Source organism: Trichechus manatus, unplaced genomic scaffold, assembly GCF_000243295.1.
Source record: "Trichechus manatus latirostris isolate Lorelei unplaced genomic scaffold, TriManLat1.0 scaffold00071, whole genome shotgun sequence".
NCBI lineage: Eukaryota > Metazoa > Chordata > Mammalia > Sirenia > Trichechidae > Trichechus > Trichechus manatus.
The window spans coordinates 10,928,398-10,944,666 of record NW_004444007.1 but is presented as its reverse complement, the minus strand read 5'-3'; the positions used below and the strand labels follow the sequence as shown (position 1 = coordinate 10,944,666).

The window sequence follows — 16,269 nt, the reverse complement described above, 5'->3', positions numbered from 1 at the left end:
TCTTGATGGTTAAAAAAAATTCCTCGGTGCAAATTTCCTGGACTTTTCCTCACTAATGCTGTTTTCAATTTTCTTAAAACTTCTTCATAATAAGCTCCTGTGATGGTCCTGTGTCCTTCAAGAAAATCTATCAAGATTACCCCTTGGGAATTAAAAAAAAAAAAAAAAAAGTCACCATAACCTTCTGAGCAGTCTTCCCTCTCTTGGCTCATCTTTGAGGTCTTTCTGACCTTCCTTAAAACGCTGGATCCATATGAACACTGTTGTTTTATGTGCGGCAGCATTCCTGTAAACTTGCGCAAAGCTTCCATGATTTGAGATGTCCACCTGAGTTTTGTTAAAAATTTGATATTAGCCCTGACCTCAAAATCGTTCTTTTCCATGGCCCAGAAAGTTTTTTTTTTTTTTTTTTTTTGCATCCTAACAAGACTAAGACAAGTGTCATTAATGACAGAACTTGTCTGCAGCCATCCACTGATCGCAGAGACATGTTTAAACACGTTTTGTTTGGAACAAGCCCGTGCGTGTATGAACTGGAACAAAAGAGTACTTTTTGACTTACCCTCTTACATACAGCATGTTTCCAATCTTGACTTAAAATGTCTGTCTTATTCCTAGAAAACCAAATGGGAGGAAAGGCATCGAACTATTAAAAATTATTATGAGTAGTGAAATTTAAGGGAACTCCTTTTTCAACCTATCTTCTATGGAGCCTATTTTCTATACTTTCTAAACTATCCACAAGGATGTTTTATAAATGAAAACATTTTATATTTAGAGAAGTTTAAATTATTTCATATCAAGAATCTTTTGAAAGGTATGTACACTTTAATGCTTTCTTTAGCTTTCTCAAATTTCTCAGTTAACCAACTCCTTTGCTGAAACTTCACAGACCTCACTAGGTATAGCCTGTGCTCAGTCACGTCATTCAACCTGATTTTGAGTATACAGTAGGAAGAGGGGAAGGGGTCCTGGTGGCACAGTGGTTAAGTGCTCAGTTGCTAACCAAAATGTTGGTGGTTCGAACCCACCAGCTGCTCTGCGAGAGAAAGTGGCAGTCTGCTTCCGTGAAAATTACAGCCTTGGAAAAACCCTATGGGGGCAATTGTACTCTGTCCTGTAGGGTCGCTATGAGTAGGAATCGACTTGATGGCAACAGGTAGAAACAGAAGAACCTTGAATGACAAGAGCTCACACTGCGTTGGCAGATGGAGGCTTTCCCCTCCACAGCTACCATTGAAAAATTCAATCTCAAGCCTTAAAAAATTTACAATCATCAAGAAATTGTATTTAAACTTGTTTGGGGTTATTAAGTCCCACTTCTCAGATTCGAGACGCAGACTACTACAGGATCACAAAATGCCTCAGTGCAGTATGTTAGCCTAAGTTATGGAGAAATTATGTTACTATACCCTAGAACCCAAGGCTTTTCAATTAGGTCCTCCCTACTAAAAATGTCATTTTTAGTTATTATGACCAATTAAACATTATACAGAATTTTATCATTCTAACTGCTCAGTTCCTGCATGTTTGGGAAAACCTAATGGATCTCAATTGTCTGAGACTAAAAATTGACAAAAGGGGTCCCACCTCATCATCTTATGCTGGTATGTTCATTAGGGTGCTCACAAAGTCATTAGAGCTCAAGTCCCTAAACACATCATTTGCAAAAACCCCAGCAACCCATACACATGGCTCTGGATCACATTATACTCTCTACCTCAGTTTTTCACCTTTAAAATATATCACTTGGTTACTAGGACTAAATGATGTGTTACGTGCTCGGAACATTGACAGGCGAGAGGCCAATCTGGTGTTAGCTATCTTTATGGAGATGCAGTCAAGTATTGCGGTAAAAAACAAAATTTTACAACTGCCTGGGTTCAAATGCCAGGCACTTATTATTAGCTGTGATCCTTTTCCTCATCTGTAAAATGTTAAAAGAGGGTATTTCTATTTAAGAGGAAACTCTCCTTTGAATAAGCAGTTATTTAAAATTTACTTAATTTCTCTGGTACTCATTTAGCTCCTATATTCATTCCTGTTGTTAGGTGCCGTTGAGTAGGTTCCAACTCAGCAACCCTACAGGACAGAGAACAGCCCCCTAGGGTTTCAAGCAGCAGCAACCCTATAGAACAGAGAACAGCCCAACAGCGTTTCCAAGGAGCGGCTGGTGGATGTGAACTGCCAACCTTTTGGTTAGCAGCTCTTAACCACTACGCCTCTGCTCTCTTCTCAGATAGCCTGAACAAGTGGAGCTTTTACGTAGAGCACTTAGACTGATGTGTGTGGTACAATCTAAGCACTGTTACTAGCTGTTAGTCTTTACAGACACTACATAGTTCCAAGAGAAAATGGAAGAAGTTACTTTTTTAACCTTCTAACCTGGATTATAAATCAAAACATGACATTTTACTACACCCATGACATAAGGTTTTGAATACAAAAGCTCCTTTTCTGAGTATGAGCTGTTTTGAAATTTAACCGCCAATATGTGACTTATATTGTTCCCTCAAGTAGTGAACTCTCCACATTAGAGCATTTTTGAACTGAACTAGAGGACAGAAGACCTAACAATGGCATAAAAAGGCTCCACTCTAAATTACTTGTTGGGTACTAATGTTTCTGTCCTATGAAAGCTGGCAGTGAAGGATACTATGAAAACAATACAAGTGATATTTAGAAAAGGTTCAGATATAAAGGCCTTTTTTCTCAAACTGTCCAATCTAGGTCTTAGGCCAGTAAGTAAAGGTAATTATATTTCAAGGTCAAGCAGTGGCTAGAGCTGGTAAATTCCAGCATCACTACTTCCTATTACTTTTCTTTTAGAAAAAACCACGGGTCCCCAGATAACTAACCTGTATGTATATACTAACAAATTACAACAGAAGTAACCGAGAAAGCCATTTGATTTTTTTATTATTCAAAAAAGCTTCATTTTTTTTTTTTTTTTTTAAATTTATTTAGCTTTTTGACTCTGTGCTTGTGCCTTCAACACTTTCACAACGATTTTCTGCTCCTCAATCAGGAAGGCACGCTTGATCCTAGAAAGAAAAACATTAAGTAAATATAGTTTTAAAAAATGAAACTCATTACAGGGCAAGAAATGCTCCATAGAAGAACTGAGCAAAGCAATCAGGGAAGATACCCAGAAAAGTAAACAAAACCCGCAAGCAAAGTAAAAGTGTTAATAGCTGATATTACATAACAGACCCCTTCAGCCCAAGGTCTACTTATTGCAGTGGCATCTAAAGCAGGAAAATTCAATTCCACATAAATACCAGCTCCCCTTTCTTGGTCATTATGAACAACTAAAATCATCCCTGCAAGAGACTACTCTCTGCCCTTTATGGCAGCTTCTTATTTAATATTATTTATTATTAGAATCCGGGACTTACTGTTATTGATTTGCAAAATGTCTTGGAAAGTTTAAACGACATCTTGAAAAATTTCCAGGAAAAATAACACAGAAAGAGCATATGTATTGCAAACCAAAATCAAGAGGGAAAAGGCTATCAGCAAGAGGCACTTCATGAAGAATAAGGATTTAGAGGTCCGCTATCTGGGTCCAACTCCACCACTTACTAGCCACGTCATCTTGGGCAAGTTACTGTCTCTGTAGTAAGGCACAGGACTAATTTAATACCTATCTCACAGGGTTTTAATAAAGATTAAATCTGGAAGGATTTGCAAACTGCAGGGTTTGCCATCAAAAAAGTTACTGGTATTATCCTAAGGATTATAAAATAAACCCTAACTATGCGCACCTGTCCCTCCCCACGACCACTTCTGTAGCTCAGACCTTCATTTCTTGCCCAGTTTACTGTAATACACTTCTTGAAGGCCTCATCTGACTCACAGCCTTCCCCAATCTACCATGCTATTCAAGCCAGAAACCAGGAAATCATCTGAGTCTCTCTTTGCAACATCCAATCACCCGTAAATCCTTCTACTTACGTCTTCTCTGGAGGAGCAATTTAATGTTAAGTGTTCTCTTAATAACGGTTAAGAACAAATGTCTCAATAGAAGCTGGAATAAATCCTTGTGTTGCCCCTTTCCCGCTTTGTGAACAAGTGTGAGCAATAAGCCTTGGTTTCTTCACAAAAAATGTTAACAGAAACTCTTTCCTGATGGGCTTGTGAGGATTAAAGTGCTCACCAGCGTTTGCCATATAAATGTTGCTATACTATCAACTGGTTGTTACCACTAATTCTTTCCTAGACCATCTACTGTTAAGTCTTGTAACAGACTCCACCCCTGCTTGTTCTCCAGATCACTGAGTACTGTTCCAAATACTCAAACTAGACCCTCACAACCCTGTTTAAAAAAATCAATGGTACATCATTGTCTTTAAGCCTTCCTCATTCAGCACTGCCCAACCTTCATTTATCTTTCCCTTGCTCTCTCTATAATCCTCCTGGCTCATTCCTCCCCTTCCCCTTCAGCATATCCAAAACACCCAACCCTCTACCTGGTAACTCTCCTCTCCCAATCATCCTCACCAATCCTTCATGTCTTAATACAAATGTCATTTCTCATCCTTCACAAACTATAGAAAATGTTTTTGTTCCAAATGTTCATCTTTAGTTCAATGGGTTACCTCACCTTCTGCTCTAACGCAGTGATGTTTCTGGTATACCAAGGGTTTCCTGCCCTGTACCACAACTTTCCAATGTGAAAGTAATTCAAACCCCATTAATTCCCAAATTTTTAAGTATCAAGTAAAAATCCGTTTTCAACCTGTAAGGCCCTTCATGATGTACGCAAGGCTTTTCTACCTTCGTCTATGACCTCCTACAACCTTCTGCTCCAGCTATACTAGAATTACATACGGCTATTCTGTACCTACGCTTTTTTTTAAAAACACCTTCCACTCTCCATCTATCTATGGTTCATCCTTGAAGACTCAGCTAAAGTGTCTCTTCTGGGATCTATCTTTGGGTCCCCGAGGTACCCAAGGCAGACCTTTAACCAAACTACTAATACATATTCAAACACGTCCCCCCCCCCAAAAAAAAACCTAAGGTCCTTTTAATTTCTGTAGCTAGCATAAAAGTGCTCAATAATTGTGGCTGAATTAATCTGAACTAATATCATTTATCAGTTTGCACCATCAATTATCCCTACTCAAGATTTTAAAGCATGCAATTTTTGTTACTAAAGGAAATTATTTTTTTCACCAGTCTTCTCATAATGATTAGCATGCAATATATAAAATCTATCTATCTATCTGTATGTATATGAGACAGAGACACTTGCTAAGAAAGCCAATTCTAGAGTTATATTTACCTGTCACGGACACACTTAGCACACATGGAACCACCATAGGCCCTGCTGACGTGTTTTTTTGTTTTGGACAACCTCATGAGAACCTTCGGTCTCACAGCACGAACCTGCATAAAGAAAATGTTGAGGTTATTCTGTGATGTTTCAACAGACATAGAAAATTTTCTAGACTTCTGGTAGGTGGTATTTTTTAAAAGCACAAACTTTAAATTAGACTATGAGGAAAATGGTACTTGAATTATCTGAAAGGTACCGCATGGCATTTCTGATATAGGGTTTAAAAGAATGTCTGTTCTTGGACCGATCCGGATCATGGACGCTTGGCAATTCTCAGCCCCTAGCGGTAACTTCTCCATTCACTCCCTTACTAAGAGATTAAATCCCAGAAGGTCAACCCTTGTTATGCTGTTCACAGAAAAAGGATCACTTACCCCTCGAAGTCGGCCTGGGCACACACCGCATGCAGATTTTGGTGCTTTACCAACCTTCTTGGTATAAAGGTAAACAATTCTATTACCAGGGGTTCGGGACCTAGAAAGTGAAAAAATAGGCAAGAGGTCAGCATTTTGTACAGAAAACGAGAACATGAATTTTAAATTTTAGAAGTACTTACAGCCTAGTTTTGTTAGACGCTGTATTGTAGGACAGCCTACGACGGTAGGTCAGACGCTGGACCATTTTGAACGCCTAATTAAAAAGAGTGGAATGAACTAAGTTTCCATTGTGAAAGTAATTCAAATCTCAAAACACAACATTAAATTTTAGATTTGATCTTGTCTAGCCACTTGTTATAATCCTGTGATTTAGTTTTTTCACTGAAAATAGTCATCATCACTACAACTGACATTATATATTATCCGCATACGTACAAGTATGGACATGTATCTTTACATGTTGCTGCCGTTGGTTGCTTCTGAGTCAATTCTGACTCATGGTGACCCCATGTGTGCAGAGAACTGCTCCACTGGGTTTTCAAGGTTGTGACCCTTCAGAAGCAGGTCACCAGGCCTGTCTTCTAGGTGCCTCTGGGTGGGTATGAACTGCCAATCTTTCGGTTAGTAGTTTGCACAACCCAGGGAACCCCATTCTTATAAGCCAATGTTTTCCTGATGATAATCAACTGTAGTATTTGGTTACAATTCTGATTACCAGGCTCCTTAAAGAGTCTGATTCTGTTTGGGATAGTATCCAGAGTGCTACCACTAGGCAAGTGTTGAGAAACACTGGTTTTAAAGAAAGAGCGTATGTGAGCTAGGACGTTGAACCCTATGTCATTTACTGGGAATACAGTGCAAAAAAGGCTAGTTTCCTCATCTCTCAGTAAGATTTCTGTCTACTTTACGTAACTATCATTAGGATTAAATATGTTCAGGGCTGCGTCTTGCTCCAAACCAGCACCTGAGTTAAGTGCCTTTTAATACTAGTCTTGGTACTAGATAAAGCGTTTTTGGGTTATGGCACCAATGTTGTTACTTGGCAAATCGGTCACACACATACATACGTGAACGACTAAAGAATTTCTAACTGACCTACCTAAAACAACAAGCTACAAAGTTTCTCCGCCGTGGAAGATTTTACTTCCACATGCCGAAGACAATTTACTACCACTAACTACACGAAAATAGAACTATCAGACACTAAAACCTCATAGAAAACCAGTACGAGTGACTTCCATCTCCACAAATAACAAGGAAAATTATATTATCAACAAAGTCTCTTCCCTGCTACTGGCCTTGGAAACAGCCCTTTTAAACCCGAACTTGGTCCCCCACCCTCCCAATGCCCAAGAACATCTACAGTCGCGGTGACAAGGCATGCGCGTGAGAGCCGAAAATGTTCGGTAACCTCACAGTTTCAACCAGCCCAACCACAATTCGCTTCTGTCTTCAAATGCCGGACTCTTGCACCGGCAAAGCCCGGGTGGTGTTCGGACCTTTACCGGCTCCGGAGGGGCCACCAGGTCGAGGAGTGTCCGAAGCTAAATGTAGGGGACTGCTCACCACTAGCCCCATCCCTGACCCCCTTACTCCCACGCCATCTCAAAGGACTGCGCCTGAATGCTGCCAGCTCCCGCAACTGTACGGATGGCGACCGATTATAAAAGGAACAGAGAACATAAGTAGGAACACAGCAACCATACCTCTAAACAGCGGCCCCGGAAAAGGAAGAAGAATGCGCTTGAGAGTTCAAAGGTCAAATATGACCGCACGCGGCAGGAAGTTGCGTCAGAGTCCCCGGCGAGGCAAACTGAGCGTCACCATGTTGTACGGCCGCTGACGCGCCGTTCTGCGGTGATTGGGGGTACATAACGCGGCCATGTTGTACGGCAGCCCGACGAACCTCCCCTCTGTGGGCGTGGATGCTCCCCACACATTCCACAGGAATGACGCACGAAGTTTTCGGGAGATCGCTGTAGACAAAAACTCAAGTGACGAGTGAGCTGCAAAGGGGGAAAGGGGGGAAAAAAAGGACTTTTTTGGTTCTTACAGACTCTACGACATATTAATATAAAAGAGCACAGGCTCCGGGGTTAGACTTGGATTTGAACCCCAGCACTGCCAGTTATTACTGGGGGACCATTGAGGGGTTTCTGTCTGTGACCTTCCCTTCTTTTTCGTTGTTATTCGTTCAAAGCATAAACTTTACAGTCAAACCTGTTGGGATTTTAATCCAGGATCTGCGAATTATTAGCTGCCTTACTTTGAGCAAATCCTTAAATATGTAAAAGAGATGTTAGTAAGGTCCCTGAGTGGTGCTAACAAGCGCTCAGCTATTAACCTGAAGGTTGGCACTTGGAACCTACCCGGGGTGCCATGGAAGAAAGGCCTGGCAAGCTAATTCTGTAAAGATTGTAGCCAAGAAAGCCCTATGGAGCAGTTCTACTCTGTAACATAGGGGTCTGCTATGAGTCTACGACAGCAATGGGTTTGGATTTTTTGTTTACCAGCAGTGTTAAGCCATGATCAAAAGCATCATGAAGTTAAAGCATGCATGTAGCACAGGGCCTTGAACAGTGTACGTGCTCAATGAATAGTAGCGGTTTTTATGATTTTGTACAAAAGCTACTTGAGGTTTCCCGTCAGCGGTAAAGTCTGAGCTGGACCTTAGAATGATGAAGAAATAAAAACCAGCCCTCTGGAATAGTATGTAGAAGTGCACATTGTATGTGTGTGTGTGATTTTCTGAGAAGAGGGTTCTTAGCTTTCATCATGTCGGAGGGGTCCACAACCCTCCCAAAAGTGAAGAGCTCTTTGCTGACCTGTAAAGGAAAACACTAAAAAGGGCCTTTAAATTTGTATCTTAGGTTAGGTTCCCTGGAAGGACTGAGAGGGAGAGTTGCGGGCTGGTTTACTGGGGGTGGGGGTGGGGGGTCCTTTTAGGAAATGCATCCTTAAGGAAGTGAAGAAGGCAGGATCAGGTGACCCACATGTGGCTGCAGCTGAGACCTTAGCTGTTCCAGCAGGGAATTCTGGAGCTAGTGTGGCTCTTCACAGTTACCCTAAACAGGGGCCAGGCCTTTGTGCTCCTACATCAGCCAGTCCTTGGCCTGCTGCCCCCTGATGGTGAGTGAGGCAGTTCCCTGAAGCTGAGGGCAAAGTCCAGTGAGAGAGGTAGCTGTGAGCAGCTAGTATTCCCAGCAGCTAGGGGATGATGAGTGCCTTGCCCCAGAGGAGAAGATTTTGACAGAGCATCACAGTGTCCACTCCAATTTCCTTCCAGGTTTTCCAGTCCAATTAGTGAGTGATAAACCAGGCAAGCGACTGAGGGTAGATACCCTGTCCATTTAGAGTTCTGTCTTGAGGACTTTTAATTCCTTGCATCATTGCCATCTTTGTCACCACAACAGATGGAAGGCTTGGTTATGTCCCTCCTTTTGCCCTTTCTCTAATAGCTGCTTCTCCCCTGACCTGATCTTGTACTGCTTCCTTACTTCCCGGCTCTTGGATTTGTGCCCTCTGGAACCAAGTTCCATGGAAAAATATTGCCATACTTTCCATCTGTGTGCAGGGCGTTAGGATGGAGGCAAAGAGAGCAAGGAAAAAGTGGTTTTGGAATGAGTGAATAAATGAATGAATGAATGAATTTATTTGGAATATGTCCTCTATATTCCTAGAGTCTTCGCTGGGCAGATGAGTACAACAGGAGATGGCAGTCCTTAAGAACCAGAGCGTGATTTACATCTCTGTCCATGCTGGCCTCCACTCCAACAGATAAGAACAGTTGTTTCACTATCTTAGATTTCCTTTATTGTATTTAGCCCAGCTGTCTAATATAATTTTTCCTCTCTTCAATCTCTATTTGCATTTTTTGATCAGTCTTGGCAGATATCTGGTGATCTTAATAAAAATTTCAGAAATTTTATTTGTTTTTATTATCTTCTCTGATTGTCATCTGTTCATCAATTTCTGTGTAAATATTCGGTAAACTTTTGTGAAATTGAAATAAACCCACCTTATACTTTTTCTGGTTTGGACTAGGAGCCTTTAAAGTTTAACATTCATTTGTTTACGATGGTTTTGATAAAAGTTACTAATTTTAATGTGGTCAAATTTATCAGTCTTTTCTTTTGTAGTGTTTTTTGTGTCTTGTTTAAAAAATGCTTTTCTACTCCCAAATCTATAAGATATCTGCTTATATTTTCTACTAATAATTTTAAAGTCTTGTTGTTGACTTGTTTAGTGTTGATTTTTTGTGTATAGAGTGAGTTAGGGGCACAATTTTATCTCTTTCTTATGGATAACCATTTTTCTTCTTTTCCCACCTATTTGATATGTTACTTCTGTCTCATACTGGTTCTCACTGCTTGTGGCAACTCCTGACACCACCTGTAACCTAACTTCACTAGGAGAGAGAAGAACCATCAGCCCAGAGCTGGTTTCTGTGAGGTGGAGGTCAGACGTACCTCTACTCTCCAACCTCCTCACCATCTCTGACACCAGCCACCCTCCCCACACTCTCTTTACTTTTCTGCTGGGTTTGATAATTTGTTGCAATGGCCACACAGAACTCAGAGACCATACGCATGATTTTGTGGTTTATTAGGGAAGTAACAGGCTACAACTCGGCATCAGGATCAACTTGGAAGTAACAGGAACACCTCAGGAAACAGGACAAAATTCATCAGTCAGGACAGCTTCCAAGCGAGACAACTCTCAGCTCCTTCTTGGCTGTGCCCGCAGGCTGCCTCTGCTGTAGGACCCCTCTTGACCTGGCCTCTGCTACCCTCGGGCAAGTGTTACAGCTTTTTAGTTTTGTCGGCAAGTGTGCGGGAGGCACCACGCTCCGCCAGCAAGCCTTCTGCCCGAAGGCACTCAGCTCTCTCACTCCTTGGGCCAGGAAGCCCACCACAGCCATCTAGTGCCATCTCCAGTGTTACAACTCTTTCTGTCTCCTGGGTCTAGGAGGTTCTCAGTGCAGGGACCTAGGTCCAAAAGACATGCTCCACTCCCAGTTCTTTTTCTTGATAGTAGTGAGGTCTCCCTCAACTTCTCTGGGATTGGCTCTTTTATAAACCTACTCCTCCCACCAAGACCATGAACTGACCAATCCCCTTGGTTAGCCACAGTCACCTTATTTTCATAGTAAACTGTCCAATCCCTTTGCAGGATTGTGGCCTGGCAAATCATCTTGGCAGAACTACAAACCCAGGGTCAGAAAGGCCATGAATAAAGAGAAACCTGTTGTACTGCATATACCAAATTTCCATACATTGTGCTCTGTTTCTGAGCCTTTGTTATATTCCTCTGGTCACTTTGTCTTTTCCTTATCAGCTCCACACTAATTATTTAGTAAATCCTAACATCTGAAAGAAAAAATACACAGAAGGGAAATTCTTGATCTTTTTCTCTTCCAGATACTTTTAAAGTCAGCTAATTTGAATTTTGGTTGCATTTGCATTAAATCTATGTATCAATTCGGGGAGAACTAATAGTTTTATGGCATGAAATTTTACAAACATGAATATACAACACCTCTCCATATATTTAAGCCTTCTTTTATGTCCGTTAGTAAAGTTTTCTAGGTCTTCTATAGAGATTTGCATGCCCTTTGTTAGATTAATTTCTAGGAACTTAACATTTTCCAATGCTACTGTAAAGGGTATCTTTTTAAATCTGTATTTTAGTTGTTTGTTGCTGGGATATAGAAATGCAATTGATTGTATATTTTACTTTCATCCATATTGATAAATTCTCCTATTATTTCTAGTAATTTGAAGATTCTTTTGGACTTCCTATGGAAATGATCATATAACTACTAAGGAAATTGAAAGCATAATTTAAAATGTTCATACAAATAATAAATATACAGCTTAATAAATGTTCACAAACTAAACACACCTAGATCGAGAAACAATATTATCAGCACCCCCGAAACCCCCTTTGTGTCTCTTTCCACCCCGTGGTGCCCCCACTTGCTCTCCTCCCTCCATTGTCCTGACTTCTAAGCCCAGAGATAAATTTTGTCTATTTTTGTACTTTATATAACCAGAACATACTCTGTATATCTGGCTTCTTTTGCTCAAATTTATCATTATGGATTGAATTGTGTCCTCCCTAAAACTTGTTGGAATCCTAATCCTTATAGCTGTAGAAAAGGAGCCCTAGTGGTGTAACGGTTAAGTGCTCGGCTGCTAGCCTAAAGGTCGGTCATTGGAACTCACCAGCATCTCTGCAATAGAAAAGACCTGCCAATTTGCTCCCATAAAGATTTAAAAAAAAAAAAAAAAAAAGTTGCCATCAAGTCCATTCCGACTCATAGTGACCCTGTAGGACAGAGTGGAACCGTCACATACAGTTTCCAAGGAGCATCTGGTGGACTTGAACTGCTGACCTTTCGGTTAGTAGCTGTAGCATGTAACCACTATGCCACCAGCATTTCTCCATAAAGATTACAGCCTAGGAAACCCTAGGGAGCAGTTCTACTCTGAGCGGAATACTCAACGGCATACAATGACAACAACGATATAACTGGATGTAATCCCGTTTACGAATGGGATTTTCTTTGTTCAGAGGTGGTATCAGTGTAGGGTGTGTCCTAAACCTAATCACTTTTCTAAGCTATAAAAGAGCAGATTAGACACAGAAGGAAGCACAAAGGGGGATGGGGAGGGGCAGGGGTGTTAGATAGATGCCACATGAAGATGGTCAAGGAATCAAGGAGCACAGGGGCTACCAAAGCTGAAAAAGACGAGGATGTTACCCAGAGCTGACAGAAAGAGAGAGACTTCCCCTAGAGCCAGTGCCCTGAATTTGGACTTCTAGCCTTTTAAACTGTGAGAAAATAAATTTCAGTTCTTTAAAGGCACCCACTTGTGGTATTTCTGTTACAGCAGAAGTAGGAAACCAAGACGTTTATGTTTCTGAGATTTTTCTATATTATTTTTCATTCTTATTGCTATATAGAATTCATTGAGTAAATATACCACTATTCTACTGCTGATGGATATTAGGTACTTTCCAAGTTTTGGCTATCCTGAATAGTGCTGCTATGAACATTGTTGTACATGTCTTTTGGTGAAGATAATGTACACATTTCTATTGGGTATATACCTAGAAGTGGAATTGCTGGGTCATAGGGTATGTGTGGTAGGCAGAATTCTAAGAATTCCAAGATGGTTCCCATGACTTCCACCCCATGCTTTTACTCCCATAATTATGCTATGTTACATGGCAAAAGGGATTTTGAAAATGTAATTAAGGTTACTACTCAGTTGACCTCAATTGAAGCCAAAAATCTATGGAATTTTTGTTTGTTAATTTACATTCGCTACCTTATTGAATTATCTTATTATTGACTTTTAATTTTTCATTAGTTTAGGGAGAGTTTCCATGTATGTAGGAGCCTTGATGGCGCAGTGGTTAAGCACTCGGCTGTAAACCGAAAGGTTGGCAGTCAGAATCCACCCAGTGGCTCTGCAGAAGAAACGTGGCAGTCAGCTTCTGTGAGGATTACAGCCTTGGAAACCCTATTGGGCAGTTCTACTTTGTCTTGTAGGGTCATGAGTCAGAACTCAACCGCAATGGGCAGTAGCGGTAGTCCAGGTATGTTATCAGGGTATGTTACCTCTTTCTTTCTAATTCTTACACCTCTTGTCCAATTCCACTGGCTGATGCTGCCAACACAATATTAAATAATAGTGGACATAACAGGCATTTTTGTTTTTTTCCTGACTTTAGCAGAAAAGCATCCAGTGTTTCTTCACTAAACCGTGTTAAAAAAATAATCATTGATTACTATTCCTTGTGTATTTTTTTACCAAGTCAGGAGTGGGTGTTGAATTTGTGAATTTTCCGTGTTAGTACCTACTGAGATCATAAATTTTCTCTTTTGATCAGTTAATGTAGGGAATCATATTTATGGGTAGAATGGTATACTTTTTCTAATTTGCACAAAGGCATTGTGTAAGCTAGTGGTAATCCTGTTTCTCTGGCTGTTCCTCTGCTTGGATTTTGCCCCAAATACCTGCAGGGTAATCCTATTTCTCTGGCTGTTCCTCTGCTTGGATTTTGCCCCAAATACCTGCAGGACTTACTCTCGCTTCCTGGACATCTTTCTCAAGGTCACTCTTTCAGTGAGACCTACCCTAACTACTCCACTTAAATTGCACTAAGGTCCTAGGAGGGTGCAAATGGTTTTCGCACCGTTACTAACCGGAAAGTTGGAGGTTTGAATCCACCCTGCGGTGCCATGGAAGAAAGGGCTGGCAGTCTACTTCTGTAAGATCATAGCTATTGAAAGCCTATGGAGTGCAGTTCTACTGTGACACCCATGGGGTCTCCATAAGTCAGAATTGTCTCAATAGCAATGGGTTTTTATCTTCCATTTGTACTCCAAGTCCCGGTTCTCCCAATCCTGTTTTTTTTTTTTTGTACCTATCATTTTAGGGTCCGGTTGGCACAGTGATTAAGAACTGGCTGCTAACCAAAAAGTCAGCAGTTCAAATCCAGCAGTCTTCCTTGGAAACCCTATGGGGCAGTTCTACTCCATCCTGTAGGGTTGCTGTGAGTCAGAATCGACTCGATGGCAATGGGTTTGGTTTTTGGTTGATCATTTTCTAACATACTGTATATTTACTTATTATGTTTATTGTATATTATCTATCTTCATTAGAGGTATACTGCAGGAGGCTAGGGAGTTTTACCTGTTTTTTTTTTTTTTTTTTTTTGTTAGTTTTTGTTTTATTTTGACTGATGTATCTCCAGTACCTAGAGCAGTCCCTGACATATAGTAAGTGCTCAGGACTATTTTTTAAAGAGTAGCCTCTTATTCAAGAAGAGCTTCGTGTCCAGGATTTTTACCTTATGTCTAGATGAGGTTATGTTTACAGACATTGGGATACACTAATGAGACTGAAAGATTTCCATTGCAGAACTGTCACGTTTTGCCCTATCACTGGACCTCACAGGCTGCAGTGCACCATGAATTAATGCATTTTCTTCATCCTGTCATTATTTCTGAATAACTCAATTATATTATATTGTACTTTGTGTATTAAAGCATTAATTGATTCAATGTAAACATTTAAAACATACCATGGCTTTGGTAATCCTGCGTTGGCATGTCTTCATTTTTAAATGTGAACTGCAAATCTCAAGAAAAGTAGCAGGAGTGGCCTGGGCTTTCCTCCACCTCTGGGAGGCCCTGGTGGAGACTTCCTGCTCACCTTACCTTCTTTGCAGTTCAGCTCTGAATGACTATTGCCCTTCTGCTAAATGCGTCACCTGCATCTTTAATTGCTTTGCCAGTTTGAGCTATAATTCAGAAACGATTTTTCCACAAAGAGTTAAAATATCCGAGCATTTTAACCATTCTAAATTTTAGCAAAAGACATTTCAGACAAATCAGATTTTTCTAATAGAAATGTTCTGAGCCTAAGGCCCTAAAGGGAAGTAAGGAAACCAATTAACTTTAATTTAAATAATCATGTCTTAAGTAGCAAATGAACAAAGTTCTATTGTTAAAGAACAACTGTATTAAATCCCTGAAAGTTTAGCTTCAAAAATGGCATAAATGCAGTGGTTTCATGTCTTAGTAATGAAATAAGTTCATGTTGGTCACTGCAACTTCTGTTCGCTGCCTAACTGGGCATTGTTATTGAGAGGGGAAGAGAGGAAAGATTGAAAGATTAAGGTTAGAATAATTATGTGAAATTCCTATTGATGTTCCTATTGTTAGTAACTTTTTTTTTAAAGCAATAAACAAAAACACTAATAATTTAATTCCTCGGAAAACTAGTACATGCAAATGTGAGAAAAGCTTATTTTCTTATTCCAAAAACTGTACATGGAGTATATGATTTTCTTTTTGTGCTTGCTATTTAAAAACAAGGTTTTTATGGTGATTGAAATCACCATTGCTATTTAGACACTATTTGTAGTCACAATGACTGAATTTCAGGCAATGTCTGTAAACATTAAAGCAATCATCAGCCAAGCATCAATACCAAACCTATTGCCGTCGAGTTGATTCCGACTCATAGCGACCCTACGGGACAGAGTAGAACAGCCCCATAGGGTTTCCAAGGAGCAGTTGGTGGATTCGAACTGCCGAACTTTTTTTTTTTAAAGTTTTTAAAATTGTACTTTAGATGAAGGTTTACGGAGCAAACTAGTTTCTCATTGAACAATTAATACACATAATATTTTGTGACATTGGTTGTCAACCCCACGACATGTCAGCACTCTCCCCTTCTCGACCTGGGTTCCCTATTACCAGCTTTCCTGTCTCCTCCTGCCTTCTCGTCCTTGCCGCTGGGCTGGTGAGCCCATTTAGTCTTGTTTTGTTTTATGGGCCTGTCTAATCTTTGACTGAAGGGTGAATCTCAGGAGTGACTTCATTTCTGAGCTATGAGGGCCTCAGAGGGGCCATATTGTCAGGATTTCTTAAGTTTCTGTCAGACCAGTAAGTCTGGTCTTTTTTTGTGCATTATAGTTTTGTTCTACATTTTTCTCCAGCTCTGTCCAGGACCCTCTATTGTGATC

The 16,269-nt window shown here is 40.5% G+C and overlaps 1 protein-coding gene across 1 annotated transcript; it reads right to left on the bottom strand.

Moving 5' to 3' along the window:
* Nucleotides 1–2,933: 2,933 nt before the first annotated feature.
* On the bottom strand, nt 2,934–7,485 carry RPL34 (ribosomal protein L34). The gene is made up of 5 exons (XM_004380228.2): nt 7,428–7,485; nt 5,901–5,974; nt 5,719–5,818; nt 5,291–5,394; nt 2,934–3,044 (listed from the first exon to the last, which is right to left on the bottom strand). Exons 2-5 carry the CDS (start codon nt 5,963–5,965, stop codon nt 2,960–2,962), a joined length of 354 nt encoding a protein of 117 aa, XP_004380285.1. The 5' UTR covers nt 5,966–5,974; nt 7,428–7,485; the 3' UTR covers nt 2,934–2,959.
* Nucleotides 7,486–16,269: the final 8,784 nt, after the last annotated feature.

What these genes read in the sequence shown, in the direction of transcription:
- RPL34 (XM_004380228.2), bottom strand. Translation starts at nt 5,965, where the DNA reads ATGGTCCAGCGTCTGACCTACCGTCGTAGGCTGTCCTACAATACAGCG. An exon ending in GCCCAGGCCGACTTCGAGGG is followed by an intron (nt 5,395 to 5,718) that starts GTAAGTGATCCT and finishes TTCTTTATGCAG; the next exon opens with GTTCGTGCTGTGAGACCGAA. An exon ending in GCTAAGTGTGTCCGTGACAG is followed by an intron (nt 3,045 to 5,290) that starts GTAAATATAACT and finishes TTTTCTTTCTAG; the next exon opens with GATCAAGCGTGCCTTCCTGA.